At 35.2% G+C, this 18,808-nt stretch overlaps 1 protein-coding gene across 1 annotated transcript in view; it reads left to right on the forward strand.

The window, feature by feature from the left end:
* Positions 1-4,600: 4,600 nt before the first annotated feature.
* LOC122400690 (nephrin-like) overlaps positions 4,601-18,808 on the forward strand; it is a 109,696-nt gene continuing 95,488 nt past the window's right edge. Inside the window, exon 1 of the mRNA XM_043402273.1 lies at positions 4,601-4,728. Within this exon, the coding sequence (XP_043258208.1) occupies positions 4,601-4,728 (128 nt within the window). The remainder of the gene's footprint in view (positions 4,729-18,808) is intronic.

Raw genomic sequence — 18,808 nt, forward strand, 5'->3', positions numbered from 1 at the left:
TATAACTTCATAGACAAAATGATTCATAAATACTAGCCAGAAAGTAAACTTCAAGTACGACAAAAGTGACTTCATACGAAAAATTTAAATACAAAAAAAAAAATATCGGATAATTTCATAGAGTAATAAAATTGTACATAAATTTGAAAACTAATTTCCTCTACTTGCGACGATATATTAAAGATCAATACAAAATCATAGACAAAAATATTCATAAATACTACCCGGAAAAGTAAACTTCAAGTTCAGCTACGACAAAAGTGACTTCATACGAAGAACTTAAATAAAAAAAATATGGAAGAATTTCATGGAGTAATAAAATTGTATATAAATTGAAAAAACTAATTTCCTCTGCTTGAGACGATATATCAAAGATGAGTACAATTTCATAGACAAAAATATTCATAAATACTAGACAGAAATGAAACTTCAAGTTCAACTAACAAGACAAAAGTAACTTCATACGAAGAACTTAAATAAAAAAAATATCGAAGAGTTTCATAAAATAATAAAATTGAATATAAATTTTAAAACTAACTTCCTCTGCTTGCGACGATATATTAAACATCAGTACAAATTCATAGACAAAAATATTCATAAATACTACTCGGAAAAGTAAACTTCAAGTTCAGCTACGACAAAAGTGACTTCATACGAAGAACTTAAATAAAAAAAATATGGAAGAATTTCATGGAGTAATAAAATTGTATATAAATTGAAAAAACTAATTTCCTCTGCTTGAGACGATATATCAAAGATGAGTACAATTTCATAGACAAAAATATTCATAAATACTAGACAGAAATGAAACTTCAAGTTCAACTACCAAGACAAAAGTAACTTCATACGAAGAACTTAAATAAAAAAAATATCGAAGAGTTTCATAAAATAATAAAATTGAATATAAATTTTAAAACTAACTTCCTCTGCTTGCGACGATATATTAAACATCAGTACAAATTCATAGACAAAAATATTCATAAATACTACTCGGAAAAGTAAACTTCAAGTTCAGCTACGACAAAAGTGACTTCATACGAAGAACTTAAATAAAAAAAATATGGAAGAATTTCATGGAGTAATAAAATTGTATATAAATTGAAAAAACTAATTTCCTCTGCTTGAGACGATATATCAAAGATGAGTACAATTTCATAGACAAAAATATTCATAAATACTAGACAGAAATGAAACTTCAAGTTCAACTAACAAGACAAAAGTAACTTCATACAAAGAACTTAAATAAAAAAAATATCGAAGAGTTTCATAAAATAATAAAATTGAATATAAATTTTAAAACTAACTTCCTCTGCTTGCGACGATATATTAAACATCAGTACAAATTCATAGACAAAAATATTCATAAATACTACCCGGAAAGGTAATTTCAAGTTCAGGTACGATAAAAGTGATTTCACACAAAGAACTTAAATAAAAATAATATCAAAAAATTTCATAGAGTAATAAAATTAAAATTAAATTTTGAAACTAATTTCCTCTGTTTGCGACGAGACTGAATAAATTGTCTAAAGAAACTAACAAATGGATGACAACTGTCGTCCTCCTGATTAACGCCCGTTGACAACGCGTTAAAGAGGGAATAAAATGGACGCCTCGACATCGTCTTCCATAAACCGTGAAGACAGTTTCATAAACACCTGTCGTACGAACCGCATTCTTTTCCCTCCAACGACGAATAGCCGGCCGTCAACAATGATTTGCATCGTTAATGAAACCGCAACGTTGCCCGTTCACGTGGCTGTCAAGGGTATTCCGGCGCTCGTTGAGTCGTTAACTCGCTTAAGTGCGTTCCTTCTCTTATGAATATGCAAACCATAGAAGGGGAAGGGGTGGGGGGATTTAGATATGCGAGATATTTGTCCGCGTGGCTCGCGATCGTGCATGGAACAGAAGGTCTCGATGGATATTTATGTGTTTCGCCCGATCGAGCGATCATTCCGCTCCTTCGGAGACAATTTTCTCCGTCCCACCGTCCCGATTTCCCGTCGAATGGCGACAGTGACGAATTCCGGGCCGCTGACGAGCGAGAATGGTCGATTAATCGACGACTATTGCGCTCAATCAATTACCGAATACGACGCGCATCCACTTATCGTTGAAACGAGAAAACCGCGGACGGATAGATCGAGAGACGCTTTTGAAACTCAACCCTCGACGAATTATTATACTTCCTGTAATAATACTTACAATTAAACCACGAATATTCATGCATGTTTTCATTGAGGGAACGAGTGCTCGCTTTTCTCGATAAATTTCGTTACTTAACCCCTTGACATACAGTGACGTGTCTGACTCGTCACAAGTTTCACAATTATAAGGCCACTTTACTCGTCATCGAGCCTTACAAATTAAAATCAACACATTTTTACATTCACGAGGTATTCGTAAAACAAATTTACTCTTTCCGTGCCCATTTCTTGTACGAACAAGTTTAAACAAAATTAAATATTATAAGTATTATAAGTATTATAAGTATTATATAATATTATAGTTTGAAAAATTACATTAAATCGTACGTTAAGGGGTTAAAAGGAAAGTAGTCGAAAATATCGAACGAATCGATAGTATCGATACTCTGAGATCGATATCATTATATCGATACCAGTATTGATATATCGTCACGACGTTATTCTCATAACGATTTATCATTACGTCGATACTCCAGTGTCGATATATCGTTATGTCGATAGTTCGAAATCGATATATCGTTATGTCGTTATATCCGTATCGGTGTATCGATATATCAATACCGTCGGGAAGTACGGCCTTTTTCAATCGCGAGCCTCATTTTTCATATGGTAACTAATTGCGACTTACGTGGCGCGAGATGAAAAATACTTTTGACCATCTGTTGCGTCGATTCTATTTCATCTTTCGAAAATGAAATCATTTCGTTAATTACGGCTCGAAGTACAAAGTGGCAGAGTTTCCGGGGTCAGGGGGGATGATAAACGTTCTGAAAAATTTTTATTCCAAGCCGCTAGCCACCCCGCACGCTGGTCGCTACATAATTTTTGGCGAACGTTTCCAGAATAAACGGCTGCAAACGGCGAATAATATGGACAGCGTAATTGTCATTAACGGGGCATCTTCGTCGGTGTAGTGTTACGCTTAGCCTCTATTTGTCCGTAGTTTAATAATTAAGGAAAATTATGCATTCGCCACGCGACATAGAGAGACCGGAGACTTTAAAGCTACCCGGTTAATTGCTGCAATTACGTTTGATGAATGCCCCTAATTAGACTTTCTTTTTTAACTTTGAAATTATCCCCCCTCCGCCTCTGGTATCGCTGCTCGTGAATCAACGCGGTTAGGCGAATAAATAATGAAAATTAATATTTGACGTTGACCCTAGCGTGCGATCGGCTGAATTTATTCGTACGCGACGTTCCCCAAAACCCGTGGACAAAATGAACTCGTTTTTTATTTATTTGCCCCGTCGTTTTCAAGCGTACACGCAATAACGATTTCACAGTTGCAGGAGTTGATCGGGGCAAGATATAACGATGAAACGCCCGCGGAAAAATATGATAGTTGCGTCGCGGAATAGTTACTCAATTTATCGCTCGATCGCTATTGAATTAATTAGCTGCATAGTGAAATTGTTGCGTAATCCGCACGTTGTGCTCGAGAGGATGAAAACGTAATTAAAGTTTAATTAATCCGACTTTAATTGATGCGATGTTTAAGTACGCAACGAACTCCTCGAATAGTTCACTGGATTAATATATATTTTATAATTTGCGTTTCAATATTTGCGTAAAAATGAGACATTGCTCGCCTGGTCATTCACGAAAATTGTATTAACACTTTGACTAGCCACATATACAGGGTGTTCGGTCAGCCCTGGGAAAAATTGTAATGGGAGATAAAAATGTAATAGGGGCCAAAATAAGACGAAAATCAAGAATAACAATTTGTTGATTGAGGCTTCGTTAAAAAGTTATTAACGTTTGAAGTTCCACCTGTAGAATCACTATTGTGCGCAGCTATACGCAGATTGGTGCTCTACAAACGGAACTTTAAACGTTAATAGCTTTTTAACGAAGCCTCAATCGAGAAATTGTTATTCTTGATTTTCGTCTTATTTTGGCCTCTAGAATCTTCCATCAAAATTTTTCCCAGGTGTGGTCGAAAGCTCTATATAGGTGACAAGACTTTCCCACTATGGAACTAAAACAATTCATTTTGAAATTGAAATGTTAAATAAATTTGAATAGGACAAAGTTTAGAGAGTTTATTTTAAGTTACAATTGAAAATTACTCATGAAAAATTGTACAACGTGTCAATATTCAAATTTCTACGTAAATTTACGCGGATTCCTAGCTTCGTAGAACGTCATCGAAAGCGTTAATTACCCCAAAACTCGTAACGAGTGGGCACGATGGAGAATTACGTTTCCCTGGCAATTATACGAACGTTGTTGGATGGAAGAATGAATTTCTCCCGAAAGAATGAAGATTGATAACTGTACTTTCGATCGGTAAAGTGGGTCATTTGATGCAAACTCTGTCCAACGGCGGTTTCTTGTTATACAATATATCTGACTCTCGGCTCGTCTTTGTCATTGCAGGGACAATGATAGATGTGGAGGCAGTGGCAGGTGGAACTGCTCAGTTACCGTGCGAAGTGGAACCGCCAGTCCCTGGGGACAAGCTACATCTAGTTATTTGGTACAAGGAGGAGGCGGACGCACCGATATATAGGTAAGCTCCACTCTTGCGTTCCTTATATACGCTGTATTCCAGAATCTAAATCATCCTCGCCTCGCTGCCGGAACGTTCTTTCCAAAAACAAAACAAACGCGTGGGAGAGATTCGTGCCGGGCTTTCCAAATCGTACTTTTTTACGCCAATTTTTTCGCCACCCACTGACGAATACAAATGGCATCTCGATTTAGAAAATTTCCAATCGATAATCTTGTTCTACCCTTTAGGCTGGAATTATTAAAAATATTTAGACACAGATTTTCATAGTTAATCTTTGGAAAAAGGCATTTTGGTTTGAATAATCACTCTTTTTAAATTTTTCTACAAGACCAAAACTGTAAACTACGTAACTTGAAACTTGTCATAGTACTTTTGTAACTCGATAAAATTAACGAACCCTACCCAGATTTATTTTTTTTAATATTTCGATCAAAAAATTTATTTAATTAATTTCTCAAAGTACTCAAGTTTCAAGCAGAATATCTGAGTAACTCTATACAGACAACTTCGAAAGTCGAATGAAAAATTGATGGGAAAACTGGAAAGGGAAGTTCTACATGTATCTTACGAGTTGGATTATATACGGTGGTGAAAACGAAACATACAAATCGAAGGAAAAATATAATTTCTATCGATGTAGGAATTATTGTAGAAATTAGAGAGAAAAATTCGAACCAAACGTAGTGGTATTGTGCGGGTGAGGGAAGAACTTGGAATTTGCCTTAACACATTACTGGTTCGTGTCTGGGACTGTCTGGACATTGCATTCCGTTTTAGCCGGTCCTAGACACTATGGACAAAGGAATTTACGGTAATTTGTTTTCCCAGTAAAAACATTCGAGCGAGGAAACGCACTATTTTAGAGAATTCGGATGTTTTTATGGTAAATATGTGGAATCAATGGATGAAAAAGCGTGAAATATACACTCGTTCTCACTCGTCAAGGAAACTTTCGTGCAACTATCGTGATTCCACGGCAACAAAAGCGAGTATGAGAAATTGAAACGGTCGTAGTCATTGTTTTCTTTCGGAATTTCCGGGATAAATGCTGCATTGCGGGCAATCCACTTTCTCGAGGCATTCTTCCCATAAATTCATTTCCAGCCGACGAATTTTACTTCTGAAATGTTGCCAATTTCCTCCCTTTGTATTATATTTCCCGCGCCTACTCGTCATTATCTGTCCTTCACGGCGCCTAAGTTGTTTCGCTTTTTTTCCTTTAACAAAGATCAAGATCGTTTCCGATCTTTTGGAATTTAAAGCTATTCGTACGGATCGAGTGCAGAGTATAATTTAAAATATTTAAGCCTACAGTGACTCGAAAATGCAAAACACGGCAAAGTGAAATGAAAGAGAAAGCGAGAAAATTACATTTTTAATCGATTCGCCGGCCACGCAACCCGCTCTGAATTTTTAAATCTCCGCATAAACTCCCGGTTACGTTTAATTAAAGTTTCTACGGTGACGTTGTTCGTCGCTACGCGCATGCGACATCGTTATGAAATCACGCTGGCCCCGCGCGTCATTCTTAAAAAGGATAATTAAAATTTGTCAAATCCAGGGACATCGAAATCCACGGGAAAAACAGAGAACGATGTTGGGTACAGGTGAATTTTGAAAATCACCGGGTACGAACAATCCTTTCGCCGTGTGAGCCTCCATGCTGGAACAAACAAAACAGAAACTGCTTGTCACGTGTTCGAGAATGCATAAAGAATGGTGTACAAAAAGCTGTTAAATACAAAAATATAATGCTGACGAACACTGGAATATTTTCGTGACAACTGCTTTTCATTATTTTTGGTTTTAACTAACCACGAATTTATTGTAATCGTTTTAACAGAAAGTGTATACGGCCAGAAACTCACAACTAAACAACTACGGTCATACGTTTGCGTTTAACCAAATCTTTATGTAAGTTTTTGCCTGTTAAATAACTATTAGTTTTTAATTCATGCTGTAAAAGAAATTTTGTCGTATTTTTCCAAAGTCGAATACTCGTTTGAATAAATTCCTGTACACAACAATATTTGTTTATTTTAAGAATTTGTGTTGTCTGGTAAAAAAAAAAAGTACTATGATCGTGGCAGTAGATTTATCTCCCATCGACAGTTACTACCAAAGTTCCCACCACATAAATTTAGAACATTTTACAAAAGGATTTTCTCTGCCCAAGAATATCTATTCTTTTTGTTACTTTTGTGTCTCATTGTTCTTTGTTTACATTGTACGCTGTACACGTTGGTCCATGTGTCTCACATCCCCCATTTATCTCGCGCTAACTACCACCTACTCCGCTGCTTAAATAATTCACTAAAGGAGACTACTTTGCTCGATCCAGATGCCACAGATAACGCCCTTTTAGGATTTATGATGCCCGAGCACCTACAGTTCCACAGAAAAAATCTTACACTCTCTTTACCCTCTTTCAAACGACGAATGTTCTTATTCGACCCCTCAAATAATTATGTACGTACTCATTCGTGTTGTAATTAAAAATGAAATGAAATTAATACAGGGGAAATTTTAGTCTCACGTTTGTGTCATCTGCAGTACTGAAATGATTATAATTATTATTTATTGCTTTTTAGTGTCGTTTCCATTAAATTTACACAAAGTCTCTTTTATTTCTTGTCTAATAAGAAAGATAATGAACTTCTACCCCTTTTTAATACAAAAAATTCTCTTCGTTGTTAATCAACTGGTCCCCGAAATATTAAAACAAAAATGTTGTAAGGTTGTATAAATTAATCGTGGTAATAAATGAAATTATTTAGAATTTGTTAGACTTACAGTTTATCACGTATGTATATGACACGCGATAAAGAATGTGTCGAGGTGTTTGTCTAAATTCTGTCTACTTGCAAAGCAGCCTGTATTTCTATTTAATAGACCCAGTAAACTACGGCTCGAATCGCTCGCATTTTCACTTAGCAATTTTCCAGCGACGTTCTCGTTACCATAAAAAGCGCGAATTTACGATCCCCGCACGCACGACATGTTAAAAGAACATCGATTCGTGGCCGCAAATCCACTTGGCCGATCGGAAAATCCCGTAGAAAGTGGAACGAAGAAAACCCGTTCAGAGTCGACGAACGAGAAAGATCCGTGTATGAGCACGGAACGTCCTCCAAGGACCGGTTTCAGGAAACTAGCCCGCGGGGCGTCGGTCGCCCGCAAACCCTTCTCGCCCGAGGCGTTCCGCTCTGAAATAAGACGAAAAAGCCACGGGAACACCTGCCCAGACGCGTCGAATAATCGTGCAGGAATCGTAATTCCCGCCATCGAACCGTTCCTCGTCGATATCGATACTCTTCGACCTGAGAAAGTCGATCACAAATCGTTTCGTTTCGTTACTTAACCACCCCATGAAGGAGTAAAATTTCACCTTCTGATTGTCAACAAAAAAAATTTTAATGTCAATATGTGCATATATTTTGCTATTTTTATTAACTTATTTTTTTCTATCGACCTGTCACGGAGCAAAATATTGTTATTGAGCAAAATTTCACCTTCTGATTATCAAAAAAAAAAATTTTAATATCAATATGTACATATGTCCTGCTTTTTTTCATAAATTTATTTCTTTATATCAGCCTATAATGGAGGAAAATATTTTTATTGTATAGAATTTCTTCATTCGAATATTAAAAAATTGTTTTAACGTTAATATATGCATATATCCTGCCCTTTTTATTAATTTATTTTTTTCTATCGACATGTAACGAAGTAAAATATTTTTATCGAACAAAATTTCACATTCTGATTATTAAAAAAATAATTTAAACGTTACTATGTGCATATATTCTGTTTTTTTAATTAATTTATTTTGTTGTATCCACCTGTAATGGAGTAAAATATTTTTATTGTATGGAATTTCTCCTTTCGCATATTAAAAAAATTTGTAATGTTAATATGTGCATATTTACTGTTTTTTTATTACTTTTCGACTTGTAACGAAGGAAAATATTTGCGTCGAATAAATATATTAGAAATCAACGTTTACCTGATAGTTACTTTATCCAACGTGTTCAGTACAGTTTAACTAATTAATTAGGTGCATATCTACCGAGGAAATCAATTTTTGTTAATTTATAGAAGTTTCTGAAGAATTTTCCGACGTGAGATCGTAACAGTATGGCGCAGACACCGCGCGCGAGGGGTTAATAACGTAACCACGAATGTTTTAATTACTACGTTCGTGGAAATGTCGTTTTATTTAAACGATTATTCTCCGTCGGGTAGTATTTTTCGCGTTGCTTTCGCGAAACGAGATTTTACTCGTCCAGGCGTAGGGCTGCAGATGAACCGCGAGTTTTTTAATCACCTCCGACCTGCAAATATTTGTGACCGATGTTTTATCGCGGGAGCGAGATTCGAATTTGATATAAACGCGATGCTTTGGACGCGAGGGTTCGAGCCAGTCGATTTTGTTGTAATAACGTTTCAAGGTAAATAGAAATTGGGAACGTGGAAAAAGTGCAACGTTCATTTGAAAGCGATCGAGACCGATATCGGTGGTAATGGAAATGTTGATAATTTAGTATCGAACGATATCAAACGGAATCGATACGTGTTCCTCGTGACGGTATCGATGGACACGTTTCATACTCGATAAACATATTGATAACAGTGTACGTAATTCTAACGAGGGTGGGGACTCCCCCCACACGAATGTAAACGACAGCGTTATGTCATAAATAGAACAATTTATGTAAATTTATGTGTTTAATATCTATATCTGTATTCGAGCTTTCTATATAGTGACTTTAATGAATATTTATAAATAGTCAAATTAGATATGTGGAAATAATCTTTGGTAATTATTTCTGACTTTTCTTAGCTGAAAAATCATAGGATTTTTGTAACCCAATAAAATTAACGAACCCTACCCAGATTTATTTCTTTTAATACCTCGATTGAAGAATTAATTTTTCTAATTTAAATGAAATTTTTCATTTATAAAAAATAATTCCCTTAATTGACGATATATTAAAACGAACACGTTTCTAAATCAACCGTGGAATAACATATTTAAAGGCCTTACAATTTATAATAATCATACAATATCAGAGAATTACTAATACGAATAACAAAATCAACAAGTGATTCAAACTGCTTGCTTTCCTATTATTCAAAGCATTTATCCATTAATTATACTATCAAAAGCGTACTTTGTGAAATGTTTTATATTTTATATTCTATTTACAAACGTGAACGAAACATCCAAGGGATGAAATTTCCCATTTATAAAAGAAATTGATTTATTGACTTTAATGTATATTTATAAATAGTCAAACTAGATGTTAGGTGTGGAAATAATCTCTGATAATTATTTCTGACGTTTCTCAGCTGATGAATGACATTTGTGGGAAGTTTTAATTCTCAAAAAACTACAGAATGCAGTTAATATGTAAAAATATAAGAGATACTTAAAATAAGATACGAATTATTTAGGGGTTGAGAGAACCCTATACAAAGCTTCATTTCACTAATTCTATTAACACTAGAACTACCAACAATTATAGTATATAATTGTATGTATATATATATATATGTAGTATATTTATTTGTACCAAAGAAATTATAACGATATATAGATACACGAAGAAATGTGTAATGCAATGGAAATAAGTGTTTCATTCATTCTCTTAAAGAAGTTAAGATAAATTTTCAGAAATTCAGTCTAGCACATTTTTTACAAGTTTTATTAAAAATTTCAAATGGATCATTTTGATTGCTTTGGTGGTTCTCGTATTAATAAAAATATGAATTTGCATAAAGATCCACACTCTAGTAACGATAATCTATTCCTAGACTTAATACAATATTAGCAACAGACGACCATAAATATCTGCACCAAAATATCAGTCTACGAAGGGTTAACCTTGCAAGACGATAGATAGTCCTTTTAATAAAATATGTATTTTACAGAAAATAATCATTCGACCAATACTTCCATAAATATTTAAATTAAAAGAAAAAGTAAAATATTACACAGTGCACATTATTATGCCCCCATTTAACATTTTTCTAATTCCCCCCAAAAACAGTAGATTCCACAGGAAGAGAAATACAATTGAAGCCCATTTTAAAAAAATGAACTGCACGTTTTAAATGAATCGTTTCGCAAAAGAGCCGCTATTTCGAAAATTGCATTCCCCCCCATTCGATCTACAATTTTCACGTAGAATCACCTGTTCCGTAACGCTACGTTTTGCGGGACACACCCCGTGACACAAAACTTTTACGAGCCAGGTACAGCTTTATCGCTCGACGGTTATCAAATTGTACGAATCTGAACTTCAATGGACGTAACAGTGTCGCGATACCATGTTTTACAATTCTACGGTTTCGCGGTTCCATAATAGCACGCCCCACCCTCGCCCCACTGTCACACTTTGTTGGTATAAAATCTAATCTACGTATTCACGGTTCTACGCCGGGAATATTTACGCGACTCTGTGTCGCGTCCATCGTTCGCGATTCTACGGTTCTAATTCATATGTTTTCGCGTATCTGAACCGCCGCGAAAGAATATGGCGACGTATATTACGGGCACGAAACAAACTGACCTGTGCCCCCTGTCGCATATTATACACGTACATTGTCCCGCGTCACGTTGAATCGCATTGACCCGGCGTACAACGGGTACACGTCACGCGTATCCGTGGGTTGGTTTACTGTTGCTAATAAATCCACTCATTTGACAACTATGTTGTCGCGGTGTGCTCGACGGTCTCGCGGAGTTCTCTGTTGCGCGACTGACGTCCAGCGACGACGTCGATATCGATACATATTAATGACTACCTATTACACGCGGCTACGGTCCACACTTTTTCTACTGTCAGAGAATTTGTGTGTGACAAAAATGTCTGTAACATACGACGAGGTACTTTGATTACTCGTATCTCTGAAACGACGTTCGCTTAATATACGGTATTAAGTGATGCGACGTGTTAGTCTCTATTTTATGAATTTTTATTTGTTAATATTTTTAACAGTACAATTCTACAGTTTGACAGCTTTACAATTTCACGATGTGACCACTTTGCAAATTTACGGGCCTGCAATTTTGTAAATCTGCAACCCTCTGTTAATTCACGATGTTATAAATTTGCAATTCTGTGACTGTACAACTTTGCAACTGTAATACAATAGTATTTTATTTTAGGTTTTAGTTTTTTGTGATGTAGAACAATCTTATAAATGTAAAATCGTAAAACAATCCAAAATTTGATAAATTTTCGAAACTATTATAAAATCTTCAATAAGAAATATCTACGAACTGAAATTTACAGAAGCATGTAAGAATAAAATTTAAAAAATGTAAAACTAGAGGATGACAGAGGAGTAATATAAATTTTACAAATATAGTAACGTTCAGAATTTAAGAAAATTGTATGGAATTCCTGTTTCTGGAAAAATCGTAGAAATACGTTTCTTAAATCAACGAAGAAATTCCATTAACCGAGTATCGTAAGAAAACCCGAGTAAATGACCAGACACGTATTGAATTCTTTGATATGTTCTCTCTATCCCGTTGTAAGACCTATTTTCAGAAGTTAGTATCGCTGCACGGTCGCAGTTTATGCATAGAAACGAGAAGAAGTAGAAATCCCATCTCTTTCGTTGTAGTTATAAAAGATTGCGTGTCTTTGCTTCGCCTACTGCTTCCCTTAACGCGACTATATCCAGCTATATACGTGTACCCTCTATTGCTAGATCAACGTGCAGCGAATTGGATGTCTTTTCTCTCTCCCACCGCGATCGTTTTATTATTTTTCACCCGTTAAAACGGACGAACACGTTTCTGGATCAACCATGTTGCAACTGGATTGCCATGTGACCCATATATGGGACACAGAATTTTCAACTATAGAACTAAAAAAATTAATTCTCAAATTGAAAAGCGTCGAGGGAAATAAATTTGAACATGATTTGTGGATTTTAACAAGGTTACAAAAATAAGTACTGTAACAAATTTTAGGTTTAGTTTACAATGGTCTACAATTAACATTTTGGGTCTTGCAGAATATTCTTTGGTTTTGATCTAAAAAGTGAATGTATCAATTTAAAAACATAACGAAACATCCAAGGAATGAAATTTTTCATTTATAAAGACCTCACAATTTATAATAATCATACAATATTAGAGAATTTCTAATACGAGTAACAAAATAAAAAATGATTCAAATTTCCTGCCTTCATATTTTACATTTAATTTACTAACGTGAACGGAACATCAAAGGAATGAAATTTCTCGCTAATAAAAAAAGAACTTTCTCAGTTGACCGATATAAAAATTAAAACCTATCGCTGGAGTATAACTGCCACGCGACTTAAAAAATTAATGAACAGCGTAAAGAACCGAGTAATAAAATGTTTCACCGCTCCGCGGTGGAACGTTTGATGGCCTGTTGGGACAAAGTGCTACCCTAACGTGAAGTATTGCGTTATCAATGGTCGTAACTCATCACCTTTGCATGAAAAAGGAAACGCGTGATTCAATTTCGAAACACAACCGCCATATTGCACCCCATCGTTATTTCCAGAAATATTTTGCGTCGCTTAGAAAGAAGCTAAAGCACGTCCCAGTTTCCAGAATCGGCCATTATACGGTCGCAACGTTTAATTTCATAAATGTTCGGTGGCTTTAGTCGCAGTGTTCATGCGAACGACTAGCGTTAAACGTCCATAAAATGAATTGCTTCCCTTCCCTTTCGCCCCCCCCCCCCCGGGGCCCTTCGATCCCAGAAAGCTGGCACATTCCAGGCGCGGGAATCGCGACGGAAGAATTATGGTCGCGATATTACCGGCTCCCTGCATGTAAGTAATACGTCCATCACGCGCGCCCGCGCAACTTTACAATCCATAGTTTTATTAAAACGAATACTCGCGCGTTTCGGTCCCGCCTGCATCGCGGATTTTACGTCGTCGCGCTTCTAAGCACGACCCCCGAGGATTTTTATATTCTCCACGCTGTGTACGGACGGAATAAAAAGCCGTCTTATATCTCCGGTTTCAGCTTTTATTCCGCTTCCGCTTTAGAGTCGCGCGAGAAAGGAAGAAAACTACACCGATACGCGAAGGGATGTTCGAGTTACAGCGACGAGTCTCGCGGCGTTTAACACTCGGGCTTGTTTAGTGGCGAACTTGGGTTATTCGGGAACTTTGTTTATCTCTATGCTTGACTCTTTGCGAGCAGTTAACAGTCGAACCGTTTTCGTCGTTAAAGAAAATCAAACGAAATTCCAGTCGAGAATTTTATCGTACAATATTGTCGAAAAGGTTCTGAAAAATATGATCCCTTCTGATAACAGTGGTAGAAAATTATTTGTTGAAAGTACTGGAATTATTTACTAAATGAGCTACTGCTAATTTTTGTTGTAATTAATGGAAAATTTTGCACGTTATGATTGAATTATTCATCAATCTTTTTCATAAAATTCATAAAATTTTTAGTGTCTTGGAAAACTAGGTTCTAGAAAAATTTGGATTTTTGTAAACAATTAAAAATGGTCGACTTCTGAGTGTGATATTGTAATAGGAAAGCAAGATACTGAATGAACTATTATTAATTTTTTTTTGTAAATAATACAAAATTTAGCACGTTGTGATTGAATTATTTATCAATCGTAGATGTCTAAAAATCCAGAAAATTTCAGGGGTATGTATTTTTCAGTGTCTTAGAAAACTAGATTTTAGACAAATTTGGATTTTTGTAAAAGATTAAAAATGGTCGACTTCTGAATATGATACTGTAATAGGAGAGCAAGATACTGAACGAACTACTATTAATTTTTTTTATAAATAATGCAAAATTTAGCACGCTATGATTTAATTATTATTTTTTATTATTATTATTATTATTATTATTATTATCATTATTATTAATTATTATTATTTATGAATCGTAGTCGTCTAAAACTCCAGAAAATTTCAGGGGTATGTATTATTTAGTGTCTCAGAAAACTAGGTTCTAGAAAAATTTGAATTTTTGTAACCGATTAAAAATTGTCTACTAAAATACGCGTCGTTTGCATTTTGAAACATTAAAATCGGCCAATCCGTTCAGAAGTTATGACATTTTAAAGATACGCATGAAATTTCAGTGAAATATATCAATGGTATGGTCAGACATCATATTTTCGGTAAAGAATTTTTTTCTCGAAAGTGCGTAGGATTTCGAGGGTAAGTGTATTGACCAAAAATGATTGTAATTGACCCCTGCAACCGAAAATAATTTTTTTAAAACCATTTGAAATTTTTTAATTTCGCCAGAAAATTTCTGGGGGATGTATTATTTAGTGTCTCAAAAAACTAGATTTTAGACAAATTTGGATTTTTGTAAACGATTAAAAATGGTGGACTTCTGAGTGTGATACTGTAATAGAAAAGCAAGATAGTTGTTCCAAAAATTGAAGTTGGAAATTTGTTCTATTAGGAGACACTATTCCTGAGATTGATGCTCATATCTAAACGATTCGATACCAATGTACAGTGAAACACGCAAATGTGATTAGTCTTAGTGAAATATGCTTACCCGTTCGAGCAAAACCATAAAGACGAGGCACACGCGTTTCCGTTAATGGCTTAAATGGACGCATGTAGTAATCGAGAACTGTAGCGAGTTAGTTTTGCTTGCTGTGCCGACTGTCAACTTACCAGCAATGCACAGTATTTAACCCTAATCCTACCAGATTGCGAATTTGGGTCACATATCTAGCTTGACTTACCATGAGCTTTGCAGGTACATTTACAGTAGATAAATCCAAGAAATGTGTGTTCACTCAAATTCGTTTAAAAAAGGAAACGTTCTTTTATGTAGAGAAAATATATGAGTAAAGAAATTGTCAAAGTAATATGAATTTTCTGTTAATTTTCTAATCCTACCAGTTTCTGAATTTGGGTCACATATCCAGCTTGACTTATCATGGACTTTGCAAGTAAACTAGATAAATCCAAGAAATGTGTGTTCACTCAAATTCGTTTAAAAAAGGAAACATACATTTTCTCTATATAAAAGAGTAAAGAAATTGTCAAATATAAATTTTCTGTTAATTTTCTAATCCTACCAGATTGTAAATTTGGGTCACATATCCAACTTGGCTTATCATAGGCTTTGCAAGTGAACTAGATAAATCTAAGCAATGTGTGTTCACTCAGATTCGTTTAAAAAAGAAAACATATATTTTCTCTATATAAAAGAGTAAAGAAATTGTCAAATATAAATTTTCTGTTAATTTTCTAATCCTACCAGATTGTAAAGTTGGGTCACATATCCAGCTTGACTTATCATGAGCTTTGCAAGTAAACTAGATAAATCTAAGAAATTCTCCATATAAAGAATGAGTAAAGAAATTGTCAGAATAATATAAATCTTCTGTTGAGGTTCCCCTTAAAATTAAAATTTCTTTTAATATTTATTTCAAATATAAAAAGCTATTCTTGTGGATAGCTTTTGAAAGTGGACTTTGGCTCCTATGACAGAAATTTTCGCCAAGTATCCAAATAAATTAATTCCCACGATATTAAAGAAATCTGTACGAGATTACAGGCTTGGATAGCATTATGAAACGGCGTAGTTTACACGTGAGAAATTGAAAAGGAAGACGTTCATCCCTTGTAGGGGAGTTATAGTTCTCGATCTTCGCCGTAGCCAGTTACTTTTCCGCGGTAGCTGATATATGAATTGCTCGGAGCTTAAAGATATCCCACGGTGAAATTATGGACACGGTAGTATTTCACACGGTGCATAAGTAACAGGCTTCCCAGTATTACAACGACCAATTTACGACTCTCGATGGCCCGTGGACGACAGAAGTTTCCGTTGCGCGATTCTCGCAAACGGCTTTGTCGCTCGATCGCGTACGCTAAAAGCTTTCAATCAATCGCGTCGACGGGGAAATAAAAAAAAAAAAAAAAAATATAAAAACTACTCTTTCGGTATGCTACAGTCTGCCGCTTACTTCCACGTGCGATTGACGTTTAATCCTTGCTAACAATATCGGGGGACAAAAATCGAACAAACTACACTTACATAGACAGTCGGCAACGTTTATTCGGATTAAGATTTCCTCAAACTATTTTTAAACTCTTCAAAAACACGAAAATCATCTTTGTCGACACAAATTCTAATCAGATTTTCAAATGAGAATAGAAAATTTTTAAACGGAGTTTCGTTAAAATTCATTTGGACAGTCAGCAACGTTTATTCGGATTAAGATTTCCTCAAACTATTTTTAAACTCTTCAAAAACACGAAAATCATCTTTGTCGACACAAATTCTAATCAGATTTTCAAATGAGAATAGAAAATTTTTAAACGGAGTTTCGTTAAAATTCATTTGGACAGTCAGCAACGTTTATTCGGATTAAGATTTCCTCAAACTATTTTTAAACGCTTCAAAAACACGAAAATCATCATTGTAGATTCCACACAAATTCTAATGAGATTTTCAAATGAGAATAGAAAATTTAAAAATATAATTTTGTTAAAATTCATTTGGAGAGTCAGCAACGTTTATTCAGGTTCAGATTTCCTCAAACTATTTTTAAACGCTTCGAAAACACGAAAATCATCATTGTCGATTCCACACAAATTCTAATCAGATTTTCAAATAAGAGTAGAAAATTTTAAAATGTAATTTTGTTAATATCCATTTATCCTTTTAAACGCAATTATATTAATAGACATTTGTATTTACTATATATACATATACTGAAAATACAATCAGAGGGTTCTATTAACAAAATTTTTTCGTAATGCTCATCCCCATAGATTCCAGTTCGAAAAAAAAAATTAACTAGATGTCACTAGAAATTTATGAAAAAAATGAAAATCGAAGCGTTCGGTTGCAAAATTTTTGTCGACACTCAGTTAAAGGAACCGTAAGTGACGAGGGGTGGTCGGTGCACTTCCGGTTGGGCAACTCCTTCGGCGGTACACGCGATTTCGGGTGGTTTAAAGCGAGCGTTTGCCGGACGGGGGTGCAATTAACCGTGAAATTTAACGCGTAACAGCGGAATAATTGCTTTGCACGGTGAAATCAGGATGGGACCGAAAAGGCAACGGGGAGGACTTAATAAAAATTGAGTTTCGGGCGTACGGTCAATTTCGCGAGAGTGATAATCCAGCAGATTTCGGGGCGAACGGCCCCGTAACTTCGTTATGAACTCCAATTTAATAGAATTAACGAACTCGAGTGTTTATTACGAATTCAGTTTAATCGCGGAGATCCGCTGTTCGACGATAGTTCAACTTCAAGCGTTGATCCTTTCGCGACTATGATTATATTCACCATCAAAATACTCGAATTTCCCACAATACAACTCTTCGTACTGTCACAGTTCATCACAAAACTAATATTTCGTGTTTATCTTGTATAGACATTTTTATAGTCTTCATTGAAACGAGCAATTGAAAATCCAAGATTAAACAAATTTTTAACGCAGCACAGAATTATAGAAACGTAATATTGTTATTGATAGAATTTATGAAATTGGAGCTTCGTAGGTTGTCTTAAAGTCTAAATATAATAATTCGTATCTTGAGTACATTTTGTACTTTTTCAAGAATTAAAATTTCCCATAAATACATAAACATGAACTAAAGATAGAATAAACTTAACTTTATGTAATCCTGCGACGATCAGTCATTTTAAACATAGATTTTAATTATGGCAATATACTACATTTTACTTTCTATTACTCGAATAAAAATAGACAGAGATTCGAAGACAGAGGTGTACGAGCAATACAAATGAAATTCAGTGGTTCTATTTATTTTATCAGCGACTGTATCGCCAGTAAACGTACACAATTACCAACCTTCCACTTTTACGATAACACATACAACCCCCGATAAATCATTCTGCGTCCGATCGTACCCGCCCCGTACGGATTTCTCGTCTCTCCGCCATGTTAGGCGACTCATCGTATATACTAACAAACCCCCAGAAACGTACTCGTCTCTTTCCATTTCCTTCTGTTCCACCTTCTTCGACTTAACAATCCCCCGAAACTTCCATAAAGTTTAGCTGAATATTCCGGAGACCGGTTCGTTGCCAAGACAA

This window comes from Colletes gigas, unplaced genomic scaffold (assembly GCF_013123115.1).
Source record: "Colletes gigas isolate AHSC1104 unplaced genomic scaffold, ASM1312311v1 Colletes_gigas_Sc00019, whole genome shotgun sequence".
NCBI classification, from domain to species: domain Eukaryota; kingdom Metazoa; phylum Arthropoda; class Insecta; order Hymenoptera; family Colletidae; genus Colletes; species Colletes gigas.